The 25,268-nt window shown below is 39.2% G+C and overlaps 1 protein-coding gene across 4 annotated transcripts in view; it reads right to left on the minus strand.

Moving 5' to 3' along the window:
• The window catches only part of vps13d (vacuolar protein sorting 13 homolog D), a 290,218-nt gene that overhangs the window by 54,404 nt on the left and 210,546 nt on the right, over nt 1–25,268 (minus strand). For all 4 annotated transcript variants that reach the window (XM_072586664.1, XM_072586661.1, XM_072586662.1 and 1 more), the window contains one exon: nt 20,918–21,085. In XM_072586664.1, coding sequence (XP_072442765.1) covers nt 20,918–21,085 — 168 coding nt within the window. The remainder of the gene's footprint in view (nt 1–20,917; nt 21,086–25,268) is intronic.

Genomic DNA, 25,268 nt, shown 5'->3' on the forward strand with positions numbered 1-25,268 from the left:
ATTAGGCTATACGTGACCTGAATCTTGGTCAGAAATCCTATTAGCATTCATATAAAGGCCAATCATCAAAAATATTTTTAAAATGCTTTGTGTTCATGACAAATAGCCATAGTTCCAATGCACTTTTACACTATAAATGTTCAGGGCAAATTCTGGAAAACTTGTATCTTTTTCCCAGAACCCACAGGTCTGGTATAAAAACACAGCAGTTGGGCCTCTGAATTCATATTAACCACATTGTACACTGGACAAGAGTGGAGTCAATGGGAAACAGCACTGGATCAAAATGTCAATGGAAAGCCAGTTACTACAGCAATTCAATGTAGAGGTGCTGTGTTGAAACGGAATCTGATGCCTTCAGTATAACATTGCATGCTTTTGCCATTTAGTTTCAGGCCTTTCAAAGCCATCCTCTCCTACATTATAATTCCATTTACACAGGAAGTGTAACGTTGTGGTTCTGTTCGCCGAACTGGGAATTTGTGTTGCAGACATTTCGTCTCCTGTCTAGGTGATATCCTCAGTGCTTGGGAGCCTCCTGTGAAGCGCTTCTGTGATCTTTCCTCCGCCATTTGTAGTGGTTTGAATCTGCCGCTTCCGGTCGTCAGTTCCAGCTGTCCGTTGCAGTGGTTGGTATATTGGGTCCAGGTCGATGTGCTTATTGATTGAATCTGTGGATGAGTGCCATGCCTCTAGGAATTCCCTGGCTGTTCTCTGTTTGGCTTGTCCTATAATAGTAGTGTTGTCCCAGTCGAATTCATGTTGCTTGTCATCTGCGTGTGTGGCTACTAAGGATAGCTGGACACCAACTAGCCACGAAACGACACGACCAGTGTAGCCACACACGCAGATGACAAACAACATGAATTCGACTGGGACAACACATCTATTATAGGACAAGCCAACAGAGAACGCCAGGGAATTCCTAGAGGCATGGCACTCATCCACAGATTCAATCAATAAGCACATCGATCTGGACCCAATATACCGACCACTGCAGCGGACAGCTGGAACTGACAATCGGAAGCGGCAGAGTCAAACCACTACAAATGGCGGAGGAAAGATCACAGAAGCGCTTCACAGGAGGCTCCCAAGCACTGAGGATGTCACCTAGACAGGGGACGAAACGTCTGCAACACAAATTCCCAGCTCGGCGAACAGAACCACAACAATGAGTACCTGAGCTACAAATCTTCTCACAAACTTTGAACACTGAATCATAATGGCAAAGGTAGCACTCAACCAAGGAATAGCAAGCATTTCCATTGAAATAAACTGTTATATTCAGTTCTTTTCTTGACTGTAAATAGCAGTATTTTAAATGTAGACTTTAGACCGTGGAAGCAGGTCATTGGGCCCAATCATTGAATGGTTACTGCACAGGAGGAAGCCAACTGGCTATCATGTCTTTGCTGGCAATTCATTCAGTAGCACTCATTTGTATTTTCCTGTAGCCTTGTCAATGTTTCATTTTCAGATGACTCAATTCTTGCTGTAAAGTCACAACCAAGTCTGCAATCTATCTTCATCACACACTCAGGCAGTGCAATTCAAATCCTAAACATTTCTTTTGCCAACAACCTTAAAATGGTATCTTCTGGTTCTCTGTCTGTCACCAATTAGAACATATCTGCTGTGTCTAGACTTCTCATGATAGTGAACGTTCCTCTCAAAACCCATTTTGAACTTTCTTCTCCAAAGAGAACAGCCCTACCGTCTCCAGCCAATGCCATGGAAGCTTGTCACCCTGGTAACCATTTTTACAATTTCTTTTGGCATCTACTCTCATGCCTTTTCATCCTTCCTCAAGTGTGGTGCCCAGAACTAGATGCAATATTCAAGTCCTTTATACAAGTTTTATATAACTTTCTTTCTGGCTTTTATACATTGCTAGTTACAAATATGTAACATGCATTGCCTACAATCCTGTGTGCTTTCTTAACTGTTCTCTCTGTCACTCTGAATAATTTGTGGGTATACATGCAACAGGTCCCTCTGCTCCTTCATCGTTGTGTCCTTTATTTTATATCGCCTCTATGTTCTTCCTACAAAAATGAATCATTTCACACTTCTCTGTTCCAAGCCTAATCTGTCACTAGTCAGTCTATTCCACCAACATGTCCTTTTGCAGTTTAATTCTATGTTCTGCACTGCTTGTAATACTATCAAGTTTTGCACTGTTCACAAATTTCAGTTGTGTCCTGTATGACAAGTGTAGATTATTAACATATATAAAGAGTAGCAGGAGCCTTTACACTGATCTCATTTCCAAAGAAAACATGATTCGCTGTTTTCTCTCACCAAGCAGTTTATAATTCACACAAGCCTCCTCGGCCTTATATTTCGCAATAGCCAGAACACTTCTTCAGTAAGTAAAATATGTAATTCTTCTAGGAGTCCCATTATGAGTGGGACAAACCTGAATGCACTGATGTGCTGTCGTTCACCACATTTCCAGCAGAGGTGCTTACTAGCTTCCACACCGCATGGAGGACAGCGATTCAAAAGACTTATCTTGTTATCAATTATCCTTCAATCTTTTGGAGTATATCTGAGGACTGGTCAATGTAGTTTAACTTTTCTTGGTTCTCATGGTTCTTGCACAATCATGCAGTCATGACAGAAAAGAAAGACCACCTTTAGAAACAGGAGCAGGAGTAAGTCAATTAGCCCTTTCAGCTTGCTCTGCCATTCAATGAACTCACGGTTGAAATACTTCAAATGAAATTTTTCTTCACTATCTCCATATCCTTTGATTTTTTTTAATCACTCTCTATCTTGAGTATACTCAACAACTGAGCCTCCACTGTCCTTTGGGGAAAAGAAGCCCTTGAGATTACAGACAACTCCTTCCATTTAGCCCCATATATTCAGTTATTGAACTGTATCCATAAGTGCTTCCCAGCCCTGGAGTGCCAGAATTGACATATTAGTCAATAACTAACTACACCAACTTATAGCTAAGGGGCGTAGTATTGATGCCCTTTGTGATATGAACTAGATATTTATTCTCCATTGGTCTCTCAAATTTTAAAAAAGACAATAGGAAAACACTGAGTAAAACAATGCTGGATATAAATTGCTAACCTGTTTTCGTAATACCGCATAACAATTTTAACAATCATCACAACTTTTGCATATTCACACAAAAATCATGGTGGTACTACACTTCCCCATTTCAGTGAGCTGTCTTCCTTTACTTTGATAAAATTGACAGTAAGCACACTGCACATTCTTTTTCCGAATACACACAAAGCTGGCTTCAAAGCTTTCTACTGTAGGGAATGATTACCCTGTGTGTTTCTTTGACCTATATTTTATCTTGGCGTCCATAAGTGGAGTGCGCTTAGGTCAGTTACTGTCTGCATAGAATTAAGAACTAGGGACCCCAAACACAGTATTATTGATTATAGAGATTATTAATGTGATGTAGCTATAATATTATACATTTTGGAACAACAGCTAACCTATTTAAATTTGGATACAAGGGACAGAATTGGATAAGTGTCAGTTCTGCTGGGTCTCATGAAAGACTTTTCTCTACAAAACCTAGAAAGTTTTCTCATCACATCTTACCAAACACACCTCATTATCTACCTATCATGCCCCGAGGCACTCCTCTCATCTGATTCTAGCTCCACTTGATTACCTGTTGTACTTGGAACAGTTCATCATTTCTGAGAATAGTCTGGAATGACCGGACAACCTGGTCTCAGCACCATCTCTAAAAGCTCGCTACACACCTGGACAAAGACAATAGCTCAAATCTGCGCAGAGCTGCCCTGCACATTTCCTGACATTTTGTCCCCCTCAACACCCCCACCCCAGACAAGAGAAAATTGACACCCCACATTGTGGGCAGGGACTGGGAGGTCCTGGTGAACGGGATGGCACAGATGCATGATGTTTTCTTCCCCCAGGGCAAGCAAAGGAGATCACAACACCATATCATGCCAGCCTGGTCTGAGGTTGCGACCTGGGTCAGTGCAGTCTCTGGAGGGCGACAGAGCAATGTAGGAAGGAGGTCAATGTCTCAACCCAACTCAGCTAGCATAAGGTCCACCATTTTCTCTTTAATATCTAGCATTTACTCTATCGCTGATTCTACCCTGCCTCCCACCAAGGCTCATTTTCAACCAACCTCACTGTAACATTTTCCTTTGCTTTTTGTCACCCGCCTCAAACCTAGTCAGTACCACCTCTGCGTGCCCTCTGTGCTGCATACTCACTCATTCAGGTCACCTCCCATCTGCACTAACAATAACAGCTGTGCTGTCCACTTTCACAGCCCTGAATACTTGCCCCTCTCTTCTCACGCCAAAAGGAAAGCAGATAACAGTAGTGCAGAAATAGATAAGACAGATGATGAGCTGTCCAATATTCTGATCATTATCCTTTATGGATTCTGACTGTGAATGCCCAGAGTAACTGACTAACTGGGACGGCATGGTGGCACGGGTTCAATTCCTGCCTCAGGCAACTATCTGTGGGGACTTTGCACATTCTCCCAGTGTCTGCGTGGGTTTCCTCCGGGTGGTCGGGTTTCCTCCCACAGTCCAAAAATGTGCAGGTTAGGTGAATTGGCCATGCTAAATTGCCCAAAGTGTTAGGTGAAGGGGTAAATATAGGGGAATGTGTCTGGGTGGGTTGCTCTTTGGAGGGTCAGTGTGGACTTGATGGGCTGAAGGGCCTGTTTCCACACTGTAACTAATCTAATCTAATTGTCGTCAACCCCTTGGACTGTTCCTGGAGTGCCCATGACTTGCTATGTTGGTACCCCTTTCAATGAAGATTGCTGACAGCATGACAAGCTTCTTGGTTTTGTGTCTACATTGAATGGCACAGTAACGAACTGTGGTATCTCTGGCTGCAGGACAAGGCATAAAAAGGCAATGCAGGGATGCATCCAAGTCGGTTCTAAGTGGGTAAGCGCGAAGAGAACAAACTAACAGTCGGGAGATGCAGCTCGGTGCAGTCCATAAGCTGGGGGCATGTCCTTGAGCACAGTGTCTTTGTTGCAGCAACACAATGATTGTTGCCAAAGGTACAGCACTGAAGTGGTAATTACATGTGGATTGGAGGTGTGCCATGAAAGTTCTCAAGGATAGCAACTGTCAGGATGCCAATGTCTGAGGAGTTGGGGTGTGTGTATCTGGTGCCCTTGGAACATGTCCTGAGTAGTTATGTCCAATATGGAGGTCCTTTGGAGCAAGTGGTTAGCTGAAGTTGCCAGGTATGTCAGGATTCTCAGCACCTAGTTTGCTTGTGGAGGATGATACAAAAGCTGCATACTAAGAAGTCAAGATGTGCAGTTAATAAGGTCAACAACAAGCACTGGTCTACTTGTTAATTCACTGCTCCCTGGCGAGAATCTCATGCAAAACACCTGGAACCTAGTTGAAAGATACAGCAAGTTGCTTCTGTCAAGATAGGCCTCATTCAGTTCGGCCACATTTCCCACTATAGTCCACTTTTTCAGGTCTCTATAAGATTCTGCACAAGGAGTCTTCCAAATTACTCCCAAAAGCCAAATGACCAATTACAGTCTGACTCTAAAGGTAGCGTAGTCTGTCACTAGGGTCATTGAATAATTCAAGGAATCCAGGATTGTCCATTCAACCCCCAAAAGGTGTGAAGACTTGAAAGTTCTGTACTGCTTAACAGAGACAGGAAGGGTATCATAAGAAATCCTAGCATGGTTGAATTTGCTTTGTCGAACAATAATTCATCGAAGTTCACATTTGTAACCAATCTGTTGCAATTGTGGACAACCATTTGGAGTAAAACCAAATGAATACAGATGTCTTGCAACAGCAACTGCTTCTTTATAATAGAGAGACAGAAGGCGGCATCAAGGACAAAAACAATGAGCTAAAAGGGACTCTTGTACTGAACCAGATGACCAAGAAGCACAAATTACAGTTCAGTAAAAGTGAAAAAAAGGAACCTTCACCCATTCCCAGGACCTGTCCTGTGTACCAAGTCCACACGTGAGAGCAACCTCCAATTGTTTGACTACAAGAAATCATTGTAGCTGATGAATTTGAGTTCAAGTTTCAATTCCATTACTTCAGAAAGGGAATCTTCAAGCAAGCCATGCCTGCAAAGAAATTAGAGACTGATCTTATGCTCATTGTCATTCATAAAAGTTATCTTTGCTTACTTTAAATATTTGTATTTTGGCTAATAATGTTACGAATTATTACTTTAAGTAACTTTCAGCAATAGTATAATAAACAAACTATCAAAAGTAAAACTGGGATAGTGGTTATTATAGATGTTGAACAATTAAATTAAAAAGTAGCCTACATAAAAGATTATAAACTTACTAGTTCATGAGCAACTTTGAAGAAACGTTTGGTATGTGATCGTGACAGATATGATGTGAGGTCTTATTGATACCAGAGACTGGGTTGCTAAATATTTGCAATCTTTGAGGAATATTTCCATTTTAACCATCTTTTAACTTGACACCTTTCTTAAAAAAAACTGGGTGTGTATGTTATTTGTTATAAAATATAAGATTTAAATGCAACTCATTCCCAAGTTCTTTTTTTAAAAAAAAAAGTGGCTAAGAAATTCCAAACTGTAGCCATCAGCGATGACACATCAACAATTGCTGCCAGTTTCTCCACAACCATCATCGCAGCAAAAACGATTTTCTTTGGACCTTGCCTAACTAAGACCTTACACCTTTTCTTCCGGAGTTTAATCTTTGGCTGAAATGTGATGTGAGGTGAGGATATGTGTTCGTAAGTATTTAGATGCAATCTAGCCACATCCTGCCCTGGGAGAAATTGGTAATTTAATACTATTCAATGATACGTAGTACTAAAGTAGCTTTGACACAGAGTTCAGAGGGGTACTATGCTAGGGGCAAACTTAAAGTTTATTTATTGTGCTCACTAAGGGCAAGGACTGGAAAGATCTGGCAAAAAAAATCCCAGCAATATTGCATCCAGAGCATCCAAGAACTACATCAATTTTCCTAAAAGTCTGCCAGATGCAAAAATAAACCACTACTGATTTGCTGCCATTTTGAGTCTGTCTCATACAGGATAGTAGCACAATAATCTCTTCCTCCCTTTAAATTACGGTACATTACTTTAACGAGGCCAGTGGCAGACCCAGCTTCCCTCAGATCAGCAGAAAATCTTAAAAAGCAATTATCCCAGAGAAACAGCCATTATGGGCTGTCTTCTTCAGTTGTGAAGAAGTCACATCAGAGTCAGAACATTAAGTCTGCTTCTCTCTCTATAGATTCTGCCAGAACTGCTGAGTTTCTTCAGCATTCTCTGTATTTGTAAGCAAACAGATGTTGCCTAGCATTCTTTCTGGCTGTGTATAAGCTGAATCATCAGCTTAAAGTCATAGTGTAATATAGCATGTAAGCAGACCGTTGGTCCAACTCATCCATGCTGACCAGGTTTCATAATTAAACTACTCCCATTTGCCTGTGCTTGGCCTATATCCCTCTAAATATTTCCTGTTCATGTACTTGTCTAAATGCCTCTCAAATGTTGTAACTATATCTGCATTTCAGATATACACCACCCTCTGTGTGCAAAGGCCACTCCTCAGGCTCCTTTTAAATCTTCCCCTCTCATGTTAAACCTATGTCCTCTAGTTTTGAACTCCCCTATCCTAGGTAAAGGATCTTTGCTATTCGTCTTATCTATGCCCCTCGACATTGTATATCTCTAAGGTCACCCCTCAATCTCCGACGCTCCAGGGAAAGGTCCCAGCCTCTCCTTGTTCAGAGAACACACTTTACACTTTTTGATTGGCAACCTCACTAGACATCCGGGAAATACCACGGACAGCAACAAAAAAAAAGGGTATTGTCACATGCAAAAAACAGTTCAGGGATCAGCATAGATGCTGTGGAATTAGCCTTGGAATTTAATTGGGCAGTTCACAGTGCCCGCTATGGCACTTCAGTAACATGCAGAAGTTACTGAGCAGACATTTGGCTGAGCTAGGCTTTGACTATTTTATATTGTATAGAAAACAAAAGGTCCAGTTGCTGTTTTCCCTAAGCATGACTGAACAAATTTGTGACTATCTACAGGGTCCTGAGGACTCTGTTATTCTTGCTGTCACATTCTCTGAGCTCCAGTCCTTAATCAGCTCCCCCTCGTCATTAGCTTGGGGCAGTAATGCATTCTGACAATAGCACATTGGCAGCTTAACCTGGGAGCAAACCCCCAACTGAGCTGTCTGTGTGGATGTCTGATTAGCTGGGTAGCCCAGTGGGCTCCCCTCCGGGCTGTCTCCACAGATGCCTGATTAGGTTGGTAGCTCCCTTGAGCGACCCCTGTGGATTTGCCCCTGCAGATACTGAATGAAAATTGGTTTGTGTTACTGGCCTGAGTGACTGATCCCTATAGGGGTCCCCAAACCGGTTCATGCACAGGACAGTCAAAAGTCCATACTGTGAACTTGGAATGACCCCAAATGTTGGCTTCCTTTGCAGGTTCAACCAAAGGGCAGCCACAGTTTGTTACATAGATGCGATACTCTGTCCCCGGGTAAAAACAAGCACATCAAATAAACCAGCTATTTTAAGCCAACAGTAACATCACCAGTTGTAAGAAAGAGAACAGAACATCCTACTTAAGTGAAGAAGTGCCTTTTCAAACGGTTGTAAATAAATGCTCAGTAAAGTGGAATTAAACAAGTAAACTAGAATTCACAGCAACTTTTTGCCATGTAGATTATAGTTCAAGTTACTATTCCCACCATTAAAGAGTAAATGAAATTCTTGTGATCAAACCTGACACATTGAAGGCTAAGTTTTGTGACATTGGTACAAATAAGGAGAGCAGCTCTCTATTCATATGGAACTTTAGACTACATTATATCCCATAACATTTCCTGAGATAAATAAGCTCAAATATTTTCGACTGTATTAATGGGGATGTTTAAAACCAGGCAAAAATACCTTCCTCCAAGGTGTACTTCTTGCATCCTGCCTGTCCACCAATTTCTCTCATCAGACAAGAGAGTCACTTTCAGAACACACTCTAGATTAATTTTCAGAGGACAAATTCAGAGGACTAGATCCGGCATTCACAATTTTTGTGGGGTTTCTGGAAACTCAGTTTATTTTGCTGTAGTGATTTATAGAGATTTAAACACCACAGCAGTGCCATTAATTCCCAATGCACGGGGCTTATACAGGCATAAACATGTTGCATTTATTAAATGTTTATGTAGTCACTGCAATGGCTGTGCGCTATGAATAAAACCAAAGTTTACTTAAGCTGCCAATGGCTGCTTGAGACCATGTACCTAGAGTCAGTGGCAGCACAACAGCATTCAAACAACTTTTTAAAGTGGCCAATAGATGGAAGCTGCATTCCTTAGTTTTAATATTTCTTAAGAACAGTAAGATCACAGGTCAAACAGCAACTGAAAGATTAGTATCCTGGGTGTAGCCTTTAATAAAGAATGAATCACACCCCAAATGGTAACAACTTTGTAGATCAGATGCTTACTGACTTGCTGCAAATTTGTAGAATGCCTGTATTTGATCAGATTTCGATCATGTGTGCTGTTTAGTTTTGCAATTTCTTTGGCAGATTACTTGCACATTGTGTTGGTTTCCCTCCTACGTTAGAAAACTAGTTTCCTCCTACATAATATCTACAAAACCTCTGAATGGCAACAACTTATTATTTTTATACTGCGATTAAATTAATGTCCGAAGGCAGTTCAGAGGGGTATTATGAAGTATGATAATGAGCAACAAAAATGGATGTCAAATAACCAAAAGCTTGGTTAAGAAGGCAGGGAAAACCATTTTTTTTCCCGCAGAACACAGACACTTGCACAATTTTGCGATTCAATTAAAATCTGATTAAGTCCTATTAGTACTCATTAATAGACAGCAAAACACTATCAATATAATGATCCCGCCCACAATAACTTACATGATAAAACAATGTGATTTCGAATCTCCAGTAAAAAAAATCCTCTCAACCAGCTCTGGATAGCTTGATCACAGAAATATAAAAGCAACGTGTAAACTCCAACTAGTAGGACCCCATCCACCCAGAAGACCTCATGCAAAAACCGTATCTGGCCCAACACCCAGCAGGTTGTAAATTATAACCAGCACTGAAATTACCTTGGGAAAATTAACAGGTGTACGAAGCACAAAATTTACAGGTCAGAATTAGTAGAATCAGATCAAAACATTTACCATTATTAAACATTTGTTGTGCTAATTCTGAATAATATTATTCCATCTTTGTATAAATGTACAGAATTAGTCATGTTACAAAAGTTTGGACAAGTAATTTACAAACAGGGATAAATTTCCAACTGACCTTTCCATGCACTGTAGTACAAACAGGGTGCTGTAAATTATTTTGGATGCAACCTAAAACCATTTAAAATGGAACATCTGCAGATCTCTGCATAAAACTGCAGCTGCTGGCTCATTACACAAACGCAGTAAGACAGCCTTACTTAACACTTTACAGTGCTTGGAGAGTCACCCCTAATTTATAAAAATGCCCAGTCACATCACAGTTTTGACCACTTATTGCAATACAACTTCAAAATTATAGGTGAAGTTAACATTGCTTGTATTCAGAATAAAATTGAATGAAGAAATATTGCTGTTTCTTCTTAAGAGTTCATAAATCAACATCCACACCTTATAGATTGCAGTACAATAAGATGAGACCCACTATTACCACAGTTTTTATAATTTGTTAAATGTGACTGACAAAGACGCAACTTAAAATAACTTCTTGGTCAACGAAAACTGAAAAGTTCATCTTTATACATTCCTCTAGTTTATTCCCTTTCATATGAACCATAATAAGAAAAATATTTGAAGTGCAGGCTTGAGAAGAATTTCTCTCTGGTGACTATATTTAGGATCAAAGTACTGTTTAAACCAAAAAGATAGACTGTGTAGCAAAAGGACAAGTGCAGAGCCAGCTGATGTGAACTTTCTTTCAACCTCAGCTGCTTGCCAAGATAAATATGTTGAACTGCTCTCAATGGGTTAGACTGAAACGGAGAGAGTTCGCCTAGTGGAGCTCTGCGACAAAATGGAAAAGCAATTATTTTTTATATGAACTAGAACTGCCACATTATTCCAATATGTTCTCAACAAAACCAAAAAGACAAACACAGATAATACTCATAAAGCGCTCTGGTTCCAGGTCATGCTCTGCAATTAATAAGACTAGTTAAACAATTTCTTTTATTCACTTTAGTGGATATGAAAAGCCTTTGCAAAATGAAACAGGCACACATTTTTAAAATCCTACTACATTTACATTGATGAGAACTGTAACTGAGGTAAACTACACCTCATTTTTACATTTTTGTCATCTGATTTTTATTTATATTTTGATACATTTCTCTTCTGCATGCAATGAACATACTTCCCTGACTGGTGGCAGCATTGATGGAAAAATTTGAATGTGGTTTGTGCCAATAGTCTCCCCCTAACTTGGACCCCTCCCTCTGGCCTTTGTTGATTGTGATCATTGCATTGAGAACTGCTAGCATGATATTGCTTACCTCAATTTCCCGCTCAATTTATTCATTTGGACCTGTCTCTTTCTGAATTAGTGTACTATATTCTCTCAGGTCTAAGCCCGACATGGTTATCAAACCAAGGGATAGCATATTTGCTTGACAAATTGACCTCTGCCTTAGAAGGGTTGAATACCAACACTCTGACACTTCTTCCTAGCTCAACCTGGACGATGAATACCAAGTAATTGTTTTCAGAGTTGTCACTGGTCCCATTTCCTCCGGTAATCTGCCCCTGCCACCCTCAACTTGGAGTTTCCCAACCAAGATCTATAAGCAGCACTATCCTAGCAGACCTATGGATTCACCAAGTTCTGTTCCTGGTGAATGGATTTCTTTCTATGCTGACTCCTTCTCCCTTTGCCCAAGCTCTCCCCATCAACTTTTATGACTCTTTTGATGCCCCTGTCAGTGGAAAAGTTTCCAGTTCCTGGTTCTTACCATCTTCTCTTCTCCATGGACATCCCATCACTGAACACCTCTGCTCAAATGCCTGCAACTTTTCCCCTCACTTCACCTCTTCCCTTCCCTCAAAGAACCAGAATAGGGTGCTACTTGCCCTCACCACCCATCCAACCAGCCTCTGTAATAAACAGATCATTTCCTACCATTTCTGTATTTCCAGTAAGGTGCCACTACTAAATATAGCATCTCCTAGCTGCCTATTTCAGCATTCTGAAGAGAGTGTTCCCTCTGTAAAACCCTGATCTATTCCTCAGTCACCTTACTACTACATTCCCTTCTCATGGTGCCCATGGTTTAAACAAAACTTTTATTTCCTCTCTCCTTAATGATGAAGGCCCCAAACACATTTTTCAGGTGAAGCAGCCATGTCTTTTCTTTGTTTCACAGAAACAGTGCAGTAAATTATGGAATAGCGCCTCATCTTTCAATGTGGAATTTCACAGCTTGTTGGACTTATCTGAGTTCCTCAATTTTAGGCCATACATTCTGCCTAGAGTTTATTTTCTTTTCTTTATTTGCTTTGATACTTTTTCTCAGAAAGCAGCACAGTTGCTCTAGGCATTTCTCATTTCTTTTCTTATACCATTACCATTCCTTTGGTTCTGTAAGAATAACTCTTCTGTCATAGAGTTTATTAGACTAATATTTGGAATGAGTGGATTGCCTTATCAGGAAAGGCTAAACAGGGTTAAGCCTGTGTCCTCTGGAGTTTAGAACAATCTGAAGTGACTTAATTAAAACATACAAGATCCTGAGAGGACTTGACCTGGTGGATGGTGGAAGAATATTTGGGAGAATCTAGAACTAGGTGATAGTTTTAAACTAAGTGGTTGCACATTTAACACAGATGAAGAAATAGTTTTTCTCACAGAGGGTTAAATGTCTTTGGAATTTCCTTCCTCAAAATGCATTGGATGCAGAAGTCTTATATATTTTTAAGGCAGAGCCAGATAGATACTTCATTACCAAGGAGATGAAAGATTATGGGAGTATGCAGGAATGTTGAACTGATGTTAAAATCACATCAGGACCAGGTGACTTACTCTTGTTCTTTGTTTGTATGTCTTTCAATCTGTTGCTTGACCTGAGTACTTCGGGAATTTTCTATTTTTATTTCCGATTGCTAGCATCTGCAATATCCTGTTTTTCATTTAAACCATTGCAATTTGATACTGCGGCACTTAAATCTTGCCCCTTGTGTTTATTGTTTATAAACCAGGTCAAGTTGTGGACTCCTGCCTGAAACATCGATTTTCCTAATCCTCGGATGCTGCCTGACCTGATGTGCTTTTCTAGCACCACTCTAATCTTGACTCTGATCTCCAGCTTCTGCAGTCCTCACTTTTGCCAAGTTGGGGATTATTCTATTTAACCTCTTTCATATATGCTTTGCATTGTTATCTATCCTACCTAGGTTTCTCTCAAATTTTCTCTCATGTCTGCCCCAAACTTATCTCACAACAACTATGAGACCCACTTTTTGGTCCTTTGGCTTAATTCCCATTAAGCTCTGGAGCACTGATCTTCCCTTATTGCTCACTTTGAAAGGTATCATTATTAATAGTTTCTGGAGGACTGTTACAATCTTTTTAAAATAACAAAATGCATGATTCCTCTGCACCCTTTCATCTCTCAAGTCTATAAATATGCTGTTATCATTTCAGTTCAAATCTCTCTTGTCTGCAATTCTATATTTTGAGTTCCTTTAATTAGATTTATGTTCTTCACTGTGACATAACACCTGTAATTTAAATATTTTCTAATATCATTTATTTTTAGATTTTTGAATTTTGAACTAATGGCATGACAGTTTTCTGTGCATCTATAAGGGTTTAGAAATGAGATTGTAAGTATTCAAGTTGTCATGGCAATTTATTTTAAAACACTTTATTAGAGTCTTCCTTGAAAGTAATGGGGATTTGTTTACATTGGGAGAACAGACAAGGATATGAACTAAACAATGTAGTCCATTAGGTTTGCATATAGAAGATTCTGGAATTGTTTATTTTTGGGCTTGGGGTAGCACCTATAACTTGGGACAGTTTGCAGAAGTCTTAACTGAAATTGGATGTGTAAAACAATTGCTCCTGCAAAAGGGAGATAGTTTGCAGACAGTTAAGGAAAAGGTTACCTCAGTGTAAGCAGTATATTTTAAAAGTTTCAGACTTGAAAGCCTAATGGGGTGATCTGAAGCCGAGGAAGTCTCAGCTCAGTTACATGAAGAATCTAGGAAGAGACTATCAGATTTTCAAAACTGGTTATTGAAGCCACAGTTAAACTGAACCACAGAAAGGGAAGGAAATTCTCTATAGTCTGAGCACGATAAATGGTTTTTATTGGGTTTAACATGATTGTATTTTACTGCGTGTTTTGCAATATTTAAATATGTTACATGCAAACAGTTTGGTTTTATTCAATTTTATCTTCATTTCTTCTGCGTAATAAATTTGTTTTATTGTTAAAAGCTAATCTGCAGCATTGCTTGTGTTCCAGTGAAAGACCACCTTGTTAAAATCAAGAACGAACAAAATATGGTCTAATCAAGCCAGATTTCAGTTTGGTATCTGACCTGTCCAGTAATAACATCAGCTGGGATCATAACTATGGGCTCTTAGCAGGTTTTTGAATCTTTAAGTTTTGAATCAAAGGAATAAACAAAGAAATGAAGACACTGGAACAAACACTAATTGAAGGCATGCACAGAGGTTACAATCCAGCCGCATTATACATAATTGGATTAAAGAGTGACTTGGAATACGGAAAAGCTGTGGTCGAGTATTTAAATAAATTCTGATACAAGGAATTGACTTTATTTTGGGAAACAACTGGCAGGTTCAAGGATTTTGGCTTCACCAAAGGTGGGAACCACCAGTGGCAATAGAAGAAACAAATATTACAACAGCAATATCCTATGCGATTGTGCCCTGACACGCAGGCTTACAAAATATACAGGAAGAAAAAGAACCTACAAAATAGGTACATGATTTGGAAATTCAGCTTTCGGATACAATTTTAAAAGTTTAACAAAAAAAGGAGGAAGGTGAAAAGAAGGTGGCTGAACTGTTTAGTTCATTGTCTTCAATTGAAATGCAACAAACTGATTTGGAATTGAAAAAGTTATACCAAACAGCCTACTGAGTGACTGAATCTGAAACAGTACCTGAATACTATTATTTGAAATACAAAACTTGAATGAGGAAATGGAGACCATCCCAAATACCAGCTGATGAAGGAACAGCAGTGGTCCAACAGTTGGTAGTCCCACCCAAGTAACATGTTGAACTTTGATGAGCAGTTCACAAAATTCCAATGTCAGATCACTTCGATATTAGGAAAACACTGGCTAAAATATTAAAACATTTTATTGGCCAGAATTACTTAAAAAGATCTAGTCAAATCTTGCCATACATGTCAGGTAGTGGAGTAAATCCCAATCCTCAATTAAATCTGCATGTTGAAATTTAATACCTGCTTTTGAAAAAATGTTTAACAAGGTCTTCAATAAATTTAAATGCCTAAAACCAGGAACAGAAACCAGTATCTTTTAATAATTATGGAGGTTTCCACAAGATTTACTGAAGAAGTTTGATAGGAAAAATGACAGCAAAACTGCAAGTAGAAAAGTTATTTTAAAAGATTTAGATCAACTAAAGGAATAAAATCAGATCAAGGCTCGAATGTTACAACCCAAACATTCAAAACAATGAAAAATCGTTTCGGAATAAAATAATTTACCTCTTCAGCTTACCAATGGAAAGTTGACATCAATCTTAGAAGACCATGATTAATGCTTATTGACAAGAATGTCCTAATGATTGAGAGAAAGGAATCCCTTTTGTTACTACTTGCTATGTAATGAGTCCACAATATTTAGTCCTTTGAAATAAATATAGGCAAGAGATGAGAGGACCACTTCAATTAATTTAAGTGAAATTCATAAACCAAAACTCAAAAACTATGCTATCAATCTATTTCAAATACCTTAATTTAATCTAGTCCCACTTGGCCCATATTCCTCTAAACCCTTCTTTTATTCATATTCCCATTCTGATGCTTTTTAAATGTTGTAATTGTATCAACATTCACCACTTCTTCTGGCAGCTCATTCCAAATACGCACCTTCCTCTCTGTGAAAAAGTTGCCCTTTAGGTCCCTTTTATATCTTTCCCCTCTCACCTTAAAATCTATGTCATCTACTCCCTCACCCAAGGAAAAAGACTTTGTCTATTTACCCTATCCATACGCATGATTTTATAAACCTCTATAAAGTCTTCCCTTTGCCTCTGACACTCCAGGGAAAATAGCCCCAATCTATTCAGCCTCTCCATACAGCTAAAACCATTCAACCCTGGCAGCATCCTTAAAAGGGTTCAGAAAAGATTTATAAGTTTCACATCCTTCCTAAAGCAGGGAGACCAGAATTGCACAGTATTCCAATAAAGGCCAAGTCAATGTCCTGTACAGCCACAACATGATCTCCCAATTCCTATACATTGGTCAATGTACTGACCAATAAAGACAAGCAAACCAAACGCCTTCTTCACTATCCTATCTACCTGAGATACAACTTTCAAGGAACTATAAACCTGCACTCCAAAGTCTCTTTGTTGCTGACTTATTTTTCAGAACAAAGTAGAAAAAACGTATTTTTATGGGTCACAATCCTTAGATTTTCTTAGAAATATTTGGGGACAACTACTTATGATTTCCTCATGGAGTCTAATTACCCAAATATATAATCTGAAAATTGTTGATGCACTTAGAAAAGAAAATGCTATTATAGCTGTTTTATGAATAGCCCATACAAAGGACACAAGTGATGTGGTGCCTATATATTTAGGTAAAATGTTGCTGTTGTATATCTCACTGTAAGTTTAATGTCAACATGTTACAGTTGTAAGTGTGACACAAAAGTGGTTTTAAGATAATTTTTTTATAAGAAAGAAGAAAACGCCTGTGAAAGTTGCATTTTCATTCTTTTCTGGGGGCAGGTGTGATGTAGGATGTGTGGTTCCACACTTTTTAAAAATAAATTTTTTCGATTTTTGAATTTTGAACTAGTGATAGGTGTTTTCTGCGTGCCTGAAGGGATTAATGGTTTACTGGTAAATATTTCTGCAGCCGTGGTGATTTCTTTTAAATCACAATAGTAGAGAGAACTTCCGGGAGATTAATAGGGATTTGTTTACATTGGAAGTGCTTAGGAGGGAACAAAGCAAACAGTGCAGTGCATTAGGTTTTCAGATAGAAGATTCTAGAGTTGTCTTTTTTTGGGCTTAGGAGATATACCCAGAGCTTATATAAAAAAGATTTTAGTTTCAGTTTGGGGCAGTTTGCAAAACTCTTGCCTGAAGATCAATGTGTAAACAATTGTTTCCGAGAAAGGGAAGTAGTTTTAGGAATATTAAGAATGAGGTTACCTCAGCAGAAGGCATTTAGTTTAAAAAGTTCCAGACCAGAGGTGTTTGGTTAAAATCCTGAAGGGATTATGAGAAGCTAAGAAAGTCTAAATGTAGGATGACACTAGGAAGAGGCCACCAGATTTTCAAGACTGGGAATTGAAACTGTGGCTCAACAGATGTGAAACAGAAGAAAATACTCTCTAATGGGAGTACTGTAAAGTAGTGTTGTTGGGGTTAATGGGATTGCATTTTACCTTCAATTTGTATTATAAATTAATTGTTTGGTTTATTTGATTTTATCACAAGTTCACATGATATAGGGGCAGAATTAGGCTATTGGCTCATCGAGCCTGCTCTGTCATTCGATCATGACTGATACGCTCCTCACCCCCATTTTCCTGCCTTCTTTGCATAACCCATCAACCCATTATCACTTAAAACTCTAACTCCTCCTTACATTTACTCACTGCGCCAGCATTCACTGCACTTTACAGGAGCGAATTCCACAAAATCCCAACCCTTTTTTGGGGGGGGGGGGGGGGGGGGAAGTAATTTCTCCTCAACTCTCTTAAATTTTTTAATCCCTTATCCTAAGACTGTGATCTCTCGTCCTAGAATGCCCCACTAGAGGAAGCATCCTCTCCATGTCTATTTTATCCATACCTTATATCATCTTAAATAACTCAATTTGATCTCCCCTCGTTCTTCTAAATTCCAGAGAGTATAAGCCTAAACTGTTCAATCTTTCTTCATACGACAAACCCCTCATCTCTGGGATCAATCTAGTGAACTTCTTCTGAACTACCTCCAATGCCACTGCATCTTTCCTCAAAAAAGGGATCCAAAACTGTGCATAATACTTCAGGTGGAGTCTCACCAATGCCTTGAATAGTCGCAACAATACTTACTTACCTTTATATTCTATTCATTTAGCTATAAAAGCCAATATTCCCTTCACTTTCTTTATTATCTGCTGTACCTGCATGCTAAGTTTTCTTTGACCCATGAATAATGACACCCAGATCTCTCTGCACCGGAGGATCCCAATGTCTCCCCCAATTTAGATCATAGGCTGCCTTCCCATTTTTCTGACCAAAATGCATGACCGCTCATTTATCCATGTTAAACCCCATCTGCCACATTTTGGTCCACTCTCCTAAACTATCTACATCCATTTGTAAGGTTCTTATTTTCTCATTGCAATTTATCAAACCACTATCTTTGTGTCATCTGCAAATTTGGCTATAGGGCTTTCTATTCCTTTATCCAAATCGTTAATGTAGATTGTAAAAGCTGGGGCCCAGAGACTGTACCCTGTGGCACTCCACTAGTTTATCTTCATGTCTTTTGCGCAATAAACTTGTTTTATTGTTAAATCTGAATCTGTAGCATTGTGTGCTTGTGTTCCAGTGAAAGACCACCTTGATACACTCAAAAGAAAAACATCTATCAAATCTGATTTCAATTCTATTTGTTCAGTAATAACATCAGCTGGGATCATAACAATCATACTACCAAAATTACCTTAACCAACATAAATGACATGCTCTAGTGAATGGGACTTTATTCTTCTATGTCCTCTTTTACCTCTGCCCATACCTCTGAGCTGTTGTTTAATTCAATGGGATACATTAATTTGTTTCATTTATTAATTATATGATGAAAACCAGAGCAACTACTGTAGTCACTTTCTCTTCCCCAGCCTTTACAACATTACCAACAGATTAAGTAGCAAAGTTTGTTCCCCATCTCAACTGTAATAAAGTTTTGTTTATAGGTTTTGTTCTTCATCAAATTCCTTAGTTTAATACAGTGAAATGTTACAATAGTAATGACACTAAACATTGCCCTAAACTATTTTCCTTTCAAACTCTTTCACTTGAGAGCAGAAACTGAAACTCCAAATTTCATCAGGGGTATTAATCTGGAATAATAGTAGGCCGTGGCTAACGTGCACTACCCTCCATGTCCAGTGCCTAACATTTACTCCGATTCTACAGAGCTTTGCACCTTTGTCCCAAACATGAACTTGTATTCACATTTTACTTACTCACTGAGTTACTCACTCACAATATTGAACCATTTTCTATATAAACAATCATTCACTAGTTACAGTCTAGAAACATAGCAAGGCTACTCTATACCATGATTGATACTTGCCCATAAAGAGCATTGAGATTTAGGTTTAGAAACAAGAAAACTGTCCTTACTACTATATAAATAACAACAACAATGGCCTCACTCCATCATACCTCCTCCTGGCAGCCCTCAAATTAAGGTGCAACTTATATGCTGGTATTTATAGCAATTGTGAAATAAAGAAATAGACAAGGAAGAATTTTACATTCCGAATTAAAAGATTTCTTAATTATAGCTATTGCTATTCCTATAGCTCCCACTCGTTTGACTTCCCAGATTCAGTTAACAGCCAATCATTTCCTGTCGGCAATGACACAAAGTATTTACTGCTGCAGTTCTGTTTGGAGATAACCAAATCCCCCATATATAAGGAATACAAGAATATGACTCACAATATTAAGGGGTTTCTTACAGTTTCCAGTTCTAGGAAGAGCTTTCATGTGCAAAATTAAGTGGTCTTTCCTCATTACATATATAGATGGAACTAGTTGGTTTGTATAGCACTTTGCTTACTTTTAAATTTTCTTGTTGCAGACTTCTCTTGCAATTCTTTGTGATAGAAAGTTGCAAACAAGGTCAAGAATGCAAATGAAATTTAATTACCAGAAAATTGGAATTGTCACAAGTTGGGCACACATACCTGTGCATCTGATTCTTTGATTCATGTTTCCACTGAGCAGAGTTGAAAGTCTCAAGTAGAATTTAAATGAACTTATTTGTCTACCGATGTTAGTATGCAATTTTAAAAGATCAGTATTCACGAAGAACTTCACACTATGTCAACTGAAATACATTTAATATGTTACGTCTGGCTGGTTCCATTCCTCTAATGACAGGCTTGTAATCACTTTAGTGTAGTCCAGCTCAAAATGCTTGCATCATGAACAACTTTTGGTTGGAAAGGCAAATACATAAATATACTGGCTGGGCATTTTTATTGATAAATAATACGAACTTGGAGTCATAACATCGTCCACAATCTCATGATGCTCAAAAAAACGTCTCAGTGAATTGTTTTTTGATACATAGTTGCAGTTGCAGTTGCAATGTCAAGTGAACTTAGCACAATTATTCGTGAAAATAAAACACCCAGTATAATTGAGAATTTTACATGTAATTTTAGTGACATTGATGATCCCACTGATTTTCCAACTTTAAGATTTTTCAATACTAAGGCATCAACATATTACAGGCTAAATCAAATTTATAACTGAGGATGCTGATCACTTGCTCAAAGATTTCCATTTAAAAGAAAAATTCTTAGGAAATAGATGGATAAAAATCTCCACATATGAACAGCAGCCTAATGAAAAATCATCAAACAGCATGATTATGGTTGTGTACAATACCTTAGCAGCTGAATTGGAGACACCATGCGTGACATTTCGTATCAAGCCTCCAACATTTCCATATTTGATCAGCCCGGAGACACCTTCCGAAACATCATTCAGAAGTCCCATGGGATTACCCAAAAAATCTACCGAGCCTAGGATTCGAGTTGCTTGACTCATCAACTCCTGAGGATAAAGACACATTTTACTGCCTTTCAAGCGGACTTGTTTGAAAAAAAACATTCTGGTGAAGTGGGCATTCCTTTATAGGCCATATTTGAGAAGATGACTATATACCTAAATGATTGTTGAGACTATTTAAAAGACCAATAAATGGTCATAGTTCCTGGGATTACTGCCTGATAGAGGCCAGACTGGGCAAGTTTTTATTCTCATCATAGTGTACTTCATCAGTTGTATTTTTCTGACAATTAAACAGCTTTCTGGTGACTTCTTCTTTAGGTACAAGCTTCTTATTTCCAGGTTAAAAAAAATTTAAATTCTCTGGATTAGCTGTCTAGGGACAATATCATTATGCTATGGTTCCCATTCAACTGACACAAGTGTTCGAACAGAACTATGACTTGGTAAACAATTTAGATTAGGGTCAAATGGGAAAAAGAGCACAAATGATGTAGGCACTTTTTATACTCAATTATTTTCAGATACTTCCTTCATAATGGTAATTTTGATGTTCCATTAGCATCGGGCACCTGAGGAGCCTACCAAAGGTCACATTCTTTGAGATGTGCAGATTAGCAGGGAGGATTGGTCAGCAGTATAGTACTTAACTATAAAGGATCAGTTAAGATCAATTCAAACTATCCTGAACCTTAAAAAAGTGTCAAAATAAAAGATCATAAGTAGTGCCCTCACCAATGTTCTGGCTGAGACTAATTAAGCACAGTTGAAAACAGAAGTGAATCAAAGAGTCAGGGCAGGCAGGGACAAGGTAGGACTAATAAATTAAACTGCATTTATTTCAATGCAAGGGGCCTAACAGGGAAGGCAGATGAATTCAGGGCATGGTTAGGAACAGGGGACTGGGATATCATAGCAATTACAGAAACATAGCTCAGGGATGGGCAGGACTGGCAGCTTAATGTTCCAGGATACAAATGCTACAGGAAGAATAGATAGGGAGGGAGGCAAGAGAGGAGGGGGAGTGGCATTTTTGATAAGGGATAGCATTACAGCTGTACTGAGGGAGGATATTCCCGGAAATACATCCTGGGAAGTTATTTGGGTGGAACTGAGAAATAAGAAAGGGATGATCACTTTATTGGGATTGTATTATAGACCCCCTAATAGTCAGAGGGAAATTGAGAAACAAACTTGTAAGGAGATCTCAGCTATCTGTAAGAATAATAGGATAGTTATGGTAGGGGATTAACTTTCCAAACATCGACTGGGACTGCCACAGGTTGAGATGGAGAGGAATTTCTTAAGTGTGTACAAGACAATTTTCTGATTCAGTATGTGGATGTACCTACTAGAGAAGGTGCAAAACTTGACCTACTCTTGGGAAATAAGGCAGGGCAGGTGACTGAGGTGTCAGTGGGGTCGTACTTTGGGGCCAGCGCCCATAATTCTATTCATTTTAAAATAGTGATGGAAAAGGATAGACCAGATCTAAACATTGAAGTTCTAAATTGGAGAAAGGCCAATTTTGACGGTATTAGGCAAGAACTTTCGAAAGCTGATTGGAGGCAGATGTTCACAGGTAAAGGGACGGCTGGAAAATGGGAAGCCTTCAGAAATGAGATAACAAGAATCCAGAGAAAGTATATTCCTGTCAGTATGAAAGGGAAGGCTGGTAGGTATAGGGAATAATGGATGACTAAAGAAATTGAGGGTTTGGTTAAGAAGAAGGAAGCATATGTCAGGTATAGACAGGATAGATCAAGTGAATCCCTAGAAGAGTATAAAGAAAGTAGGAGTATACTTAAGAGGGAAATCAGGAGGGCAAAAAAGGGGACATGAGAAAGCATTGGCAAATAGAATTAAGGAGAATCCAAAGGTTCTTTACAAATATATTGAGGACAAAAGGGTAACTAGAGAGAGAATAGGGCCCCTCAAAGATCAGCAAGGCGGCCTGTTTGTGGAGCCACAGAAAATGGGGGAGATACTAAATGAATATTTTGCATCAGTATGTACTGTGGAAAAGGATATGGAAAATATAGACTGTAGGGAAATAGATGGTGACATCTTGCAAAATGTCCATATTACAGAGGAGGAAGTGCTGGATGTCTTGAAACGGTTAAAGGTGGATAAATCCCCAGGACCTGATCAGGTGTACCCAAGAACTCTGTGGGAAGCTAGAGAAGTGATTGCTGGGCCTCTTGCTGAGATATTTGTATAATCGATAGTCACAGGTGAGGTGCCGGAAGACTGGAGGTTGGCAAACATGGTGCCACTGTTTAAGAAGGGCGGTAAAGACAAGCCAGGGAACTACAGACCAGTGAGCCTGACCTCAGTGGTGGGCAAGTTGTTGGAGGGAATCCTGAGGGACAGGATGTACATGTATTTGGAAAGGCAAGGACTGATTACCGATAGTCAACATGGCTTTGTGCATGGGAAATCATGTCTCAAACTTGATTGAGGTTTTTGAAGAAGTAACAAAGAGGATTGATGAGGGCAGAGCAGTAGATGTGATCTACATAGACTTCAGTAAGGCGTTCGACAAGGTTCCCCATGGGAGACTCATTAGCAAAGTTAGATCTCATGGAATAAAGGGAGAACTAGCCACTTGGATACAGAACTGGCTCAAAGGTAGAAGACAGAAGGTGGTGGTGAAGGGTTGTTTTTCAGACTGGAGGCCTGTGACCAGTGGAGTGCCACAAGGATCAGTGCTGGGTCCTCTACTTTTTGTCATTTACATAAATGATTTGGATGCGAGCATAAGAGGTACAGTTAGTAAGTTTGCAGATGACACCAAAATTGGAGGTGTAGTGGATAGCGAAGAGGGTTACTTCAGATTACAATAGGATCTTGACCAGATGGGCCAATGGGCTGAGAAGTGGCAGATGGAGTTTAATTCAGATAAATGCGACGTGCTGCATTTTGGGAAAGCAAATCTTAGCAGGACTTATACACTTAATGGTAAGGTCCAAGGGAGAGTTGCTGAACAAAGAGAACTTGAAATGCAGGTTCATAGCTCCTTGAAAGTGGAGTCGCAGGTACATAGGATAGTGAAGACGACGTTTGGTATGCTTTCCTTTATTGGTCAGAGTATTGAGTACAGGAGTTGGGAGGTCATGTTGCAGCTGTACAGGACATTGGTTAGGCCAGTGTTGGAATATTGCATGCAATTCTGGTCTCCTTCCTATCGGAAAGATGTTGTGAAACTTGAAAGGGTTCAGAAAAGATTTACAAGGATGTTGCCAGGGTTGGAGCATTTGAGCTATAGGGAGAGGCAGAACAGGCTGGGGCTGTTTTCCTTAGAGCTTCGGAGGCTGAGGGGTGACCTTATAGAGGTTTACAAAATTATGAGGGGCACGGATAGGATAAATAGACAAAGTCTTTTCCCTGGGGTCAGGGAGTCCAGAACTAGAGGGCATAGGTTTAGGGTGAGAGGGGAAAGATATAAAAGAGACCTAAGGGGCAACTTTTTCACACAGAGGGTGGTACGTGTATGGAATGAGCTGCCAGAGGATGTGGTGGAGGCTGGTACAATTGCAACATTTAAGAGGCATTTGGATGGGTATATGAATAGGAAGGGTTTGGAGGGATATGGGCTGGGTGCTGGCAGGTGGGACTAGATTGAGTTGGGATATCTGGTCAGTGTGGAGGTTGGACCGAAGGGTCTGTTTCAATGCTGAACATCTCTGTGACTCTAAGTTATTAGAACTATGGAATTGAAACTTTGACCTATCCTATTTCTAAAAGGCTTATAGTCTGCATGATCCTATGCTGAACCATGCTTATCCCCTGAATTACAACAAAAGTTACTGATCTGAACAACTGAGTTCAGAGAACACAACTGTTTTAATCAACTTGTTCAGACATATTTTTGGAGAGGTAAGGACTTGAATTCAGGCCTCTGGCCCTTTAGAAGAGACATTACCACCACACCACAAGAAACACAGACAGAACATGTATCATGAACAAAATTGTCAAGTACTGCACATGAGGTAGGAGTAATTACAATTACACCAATGGTTACCATTTGGAACAAAGACATGTTGTGCAGATAGGGATCGCTAACAGATAGAACACTGCTTTAGATTGGAAGAATCTATTTATTTCAAATTAGGATTGATAATGGAGAATCAAAGATGTCGCAAACTAACAATGACGATTTATGCACATTTAACATACTACTTGCAGCTATATAGATGTTGCAAAGTACATGTTTTTCTAATAGATA

Source organism: Chiloscyllium punctatum, chromosome 16, assembly GCF_047496795.1.
Source record: "Chiloscyllium punctatum isolate Juve2018m chromosome 16, sChiPun1.3, whole genome shotgun sequence".
Classification (NCBI taxonomy): domain Eukaryota; kingdom Metazoa; phylum Chordata; class Chondrichthyes; order Orectolobiformes; family Hemiscylliidae; genus Chiloscyllium; species Chiloscyllium punctatum.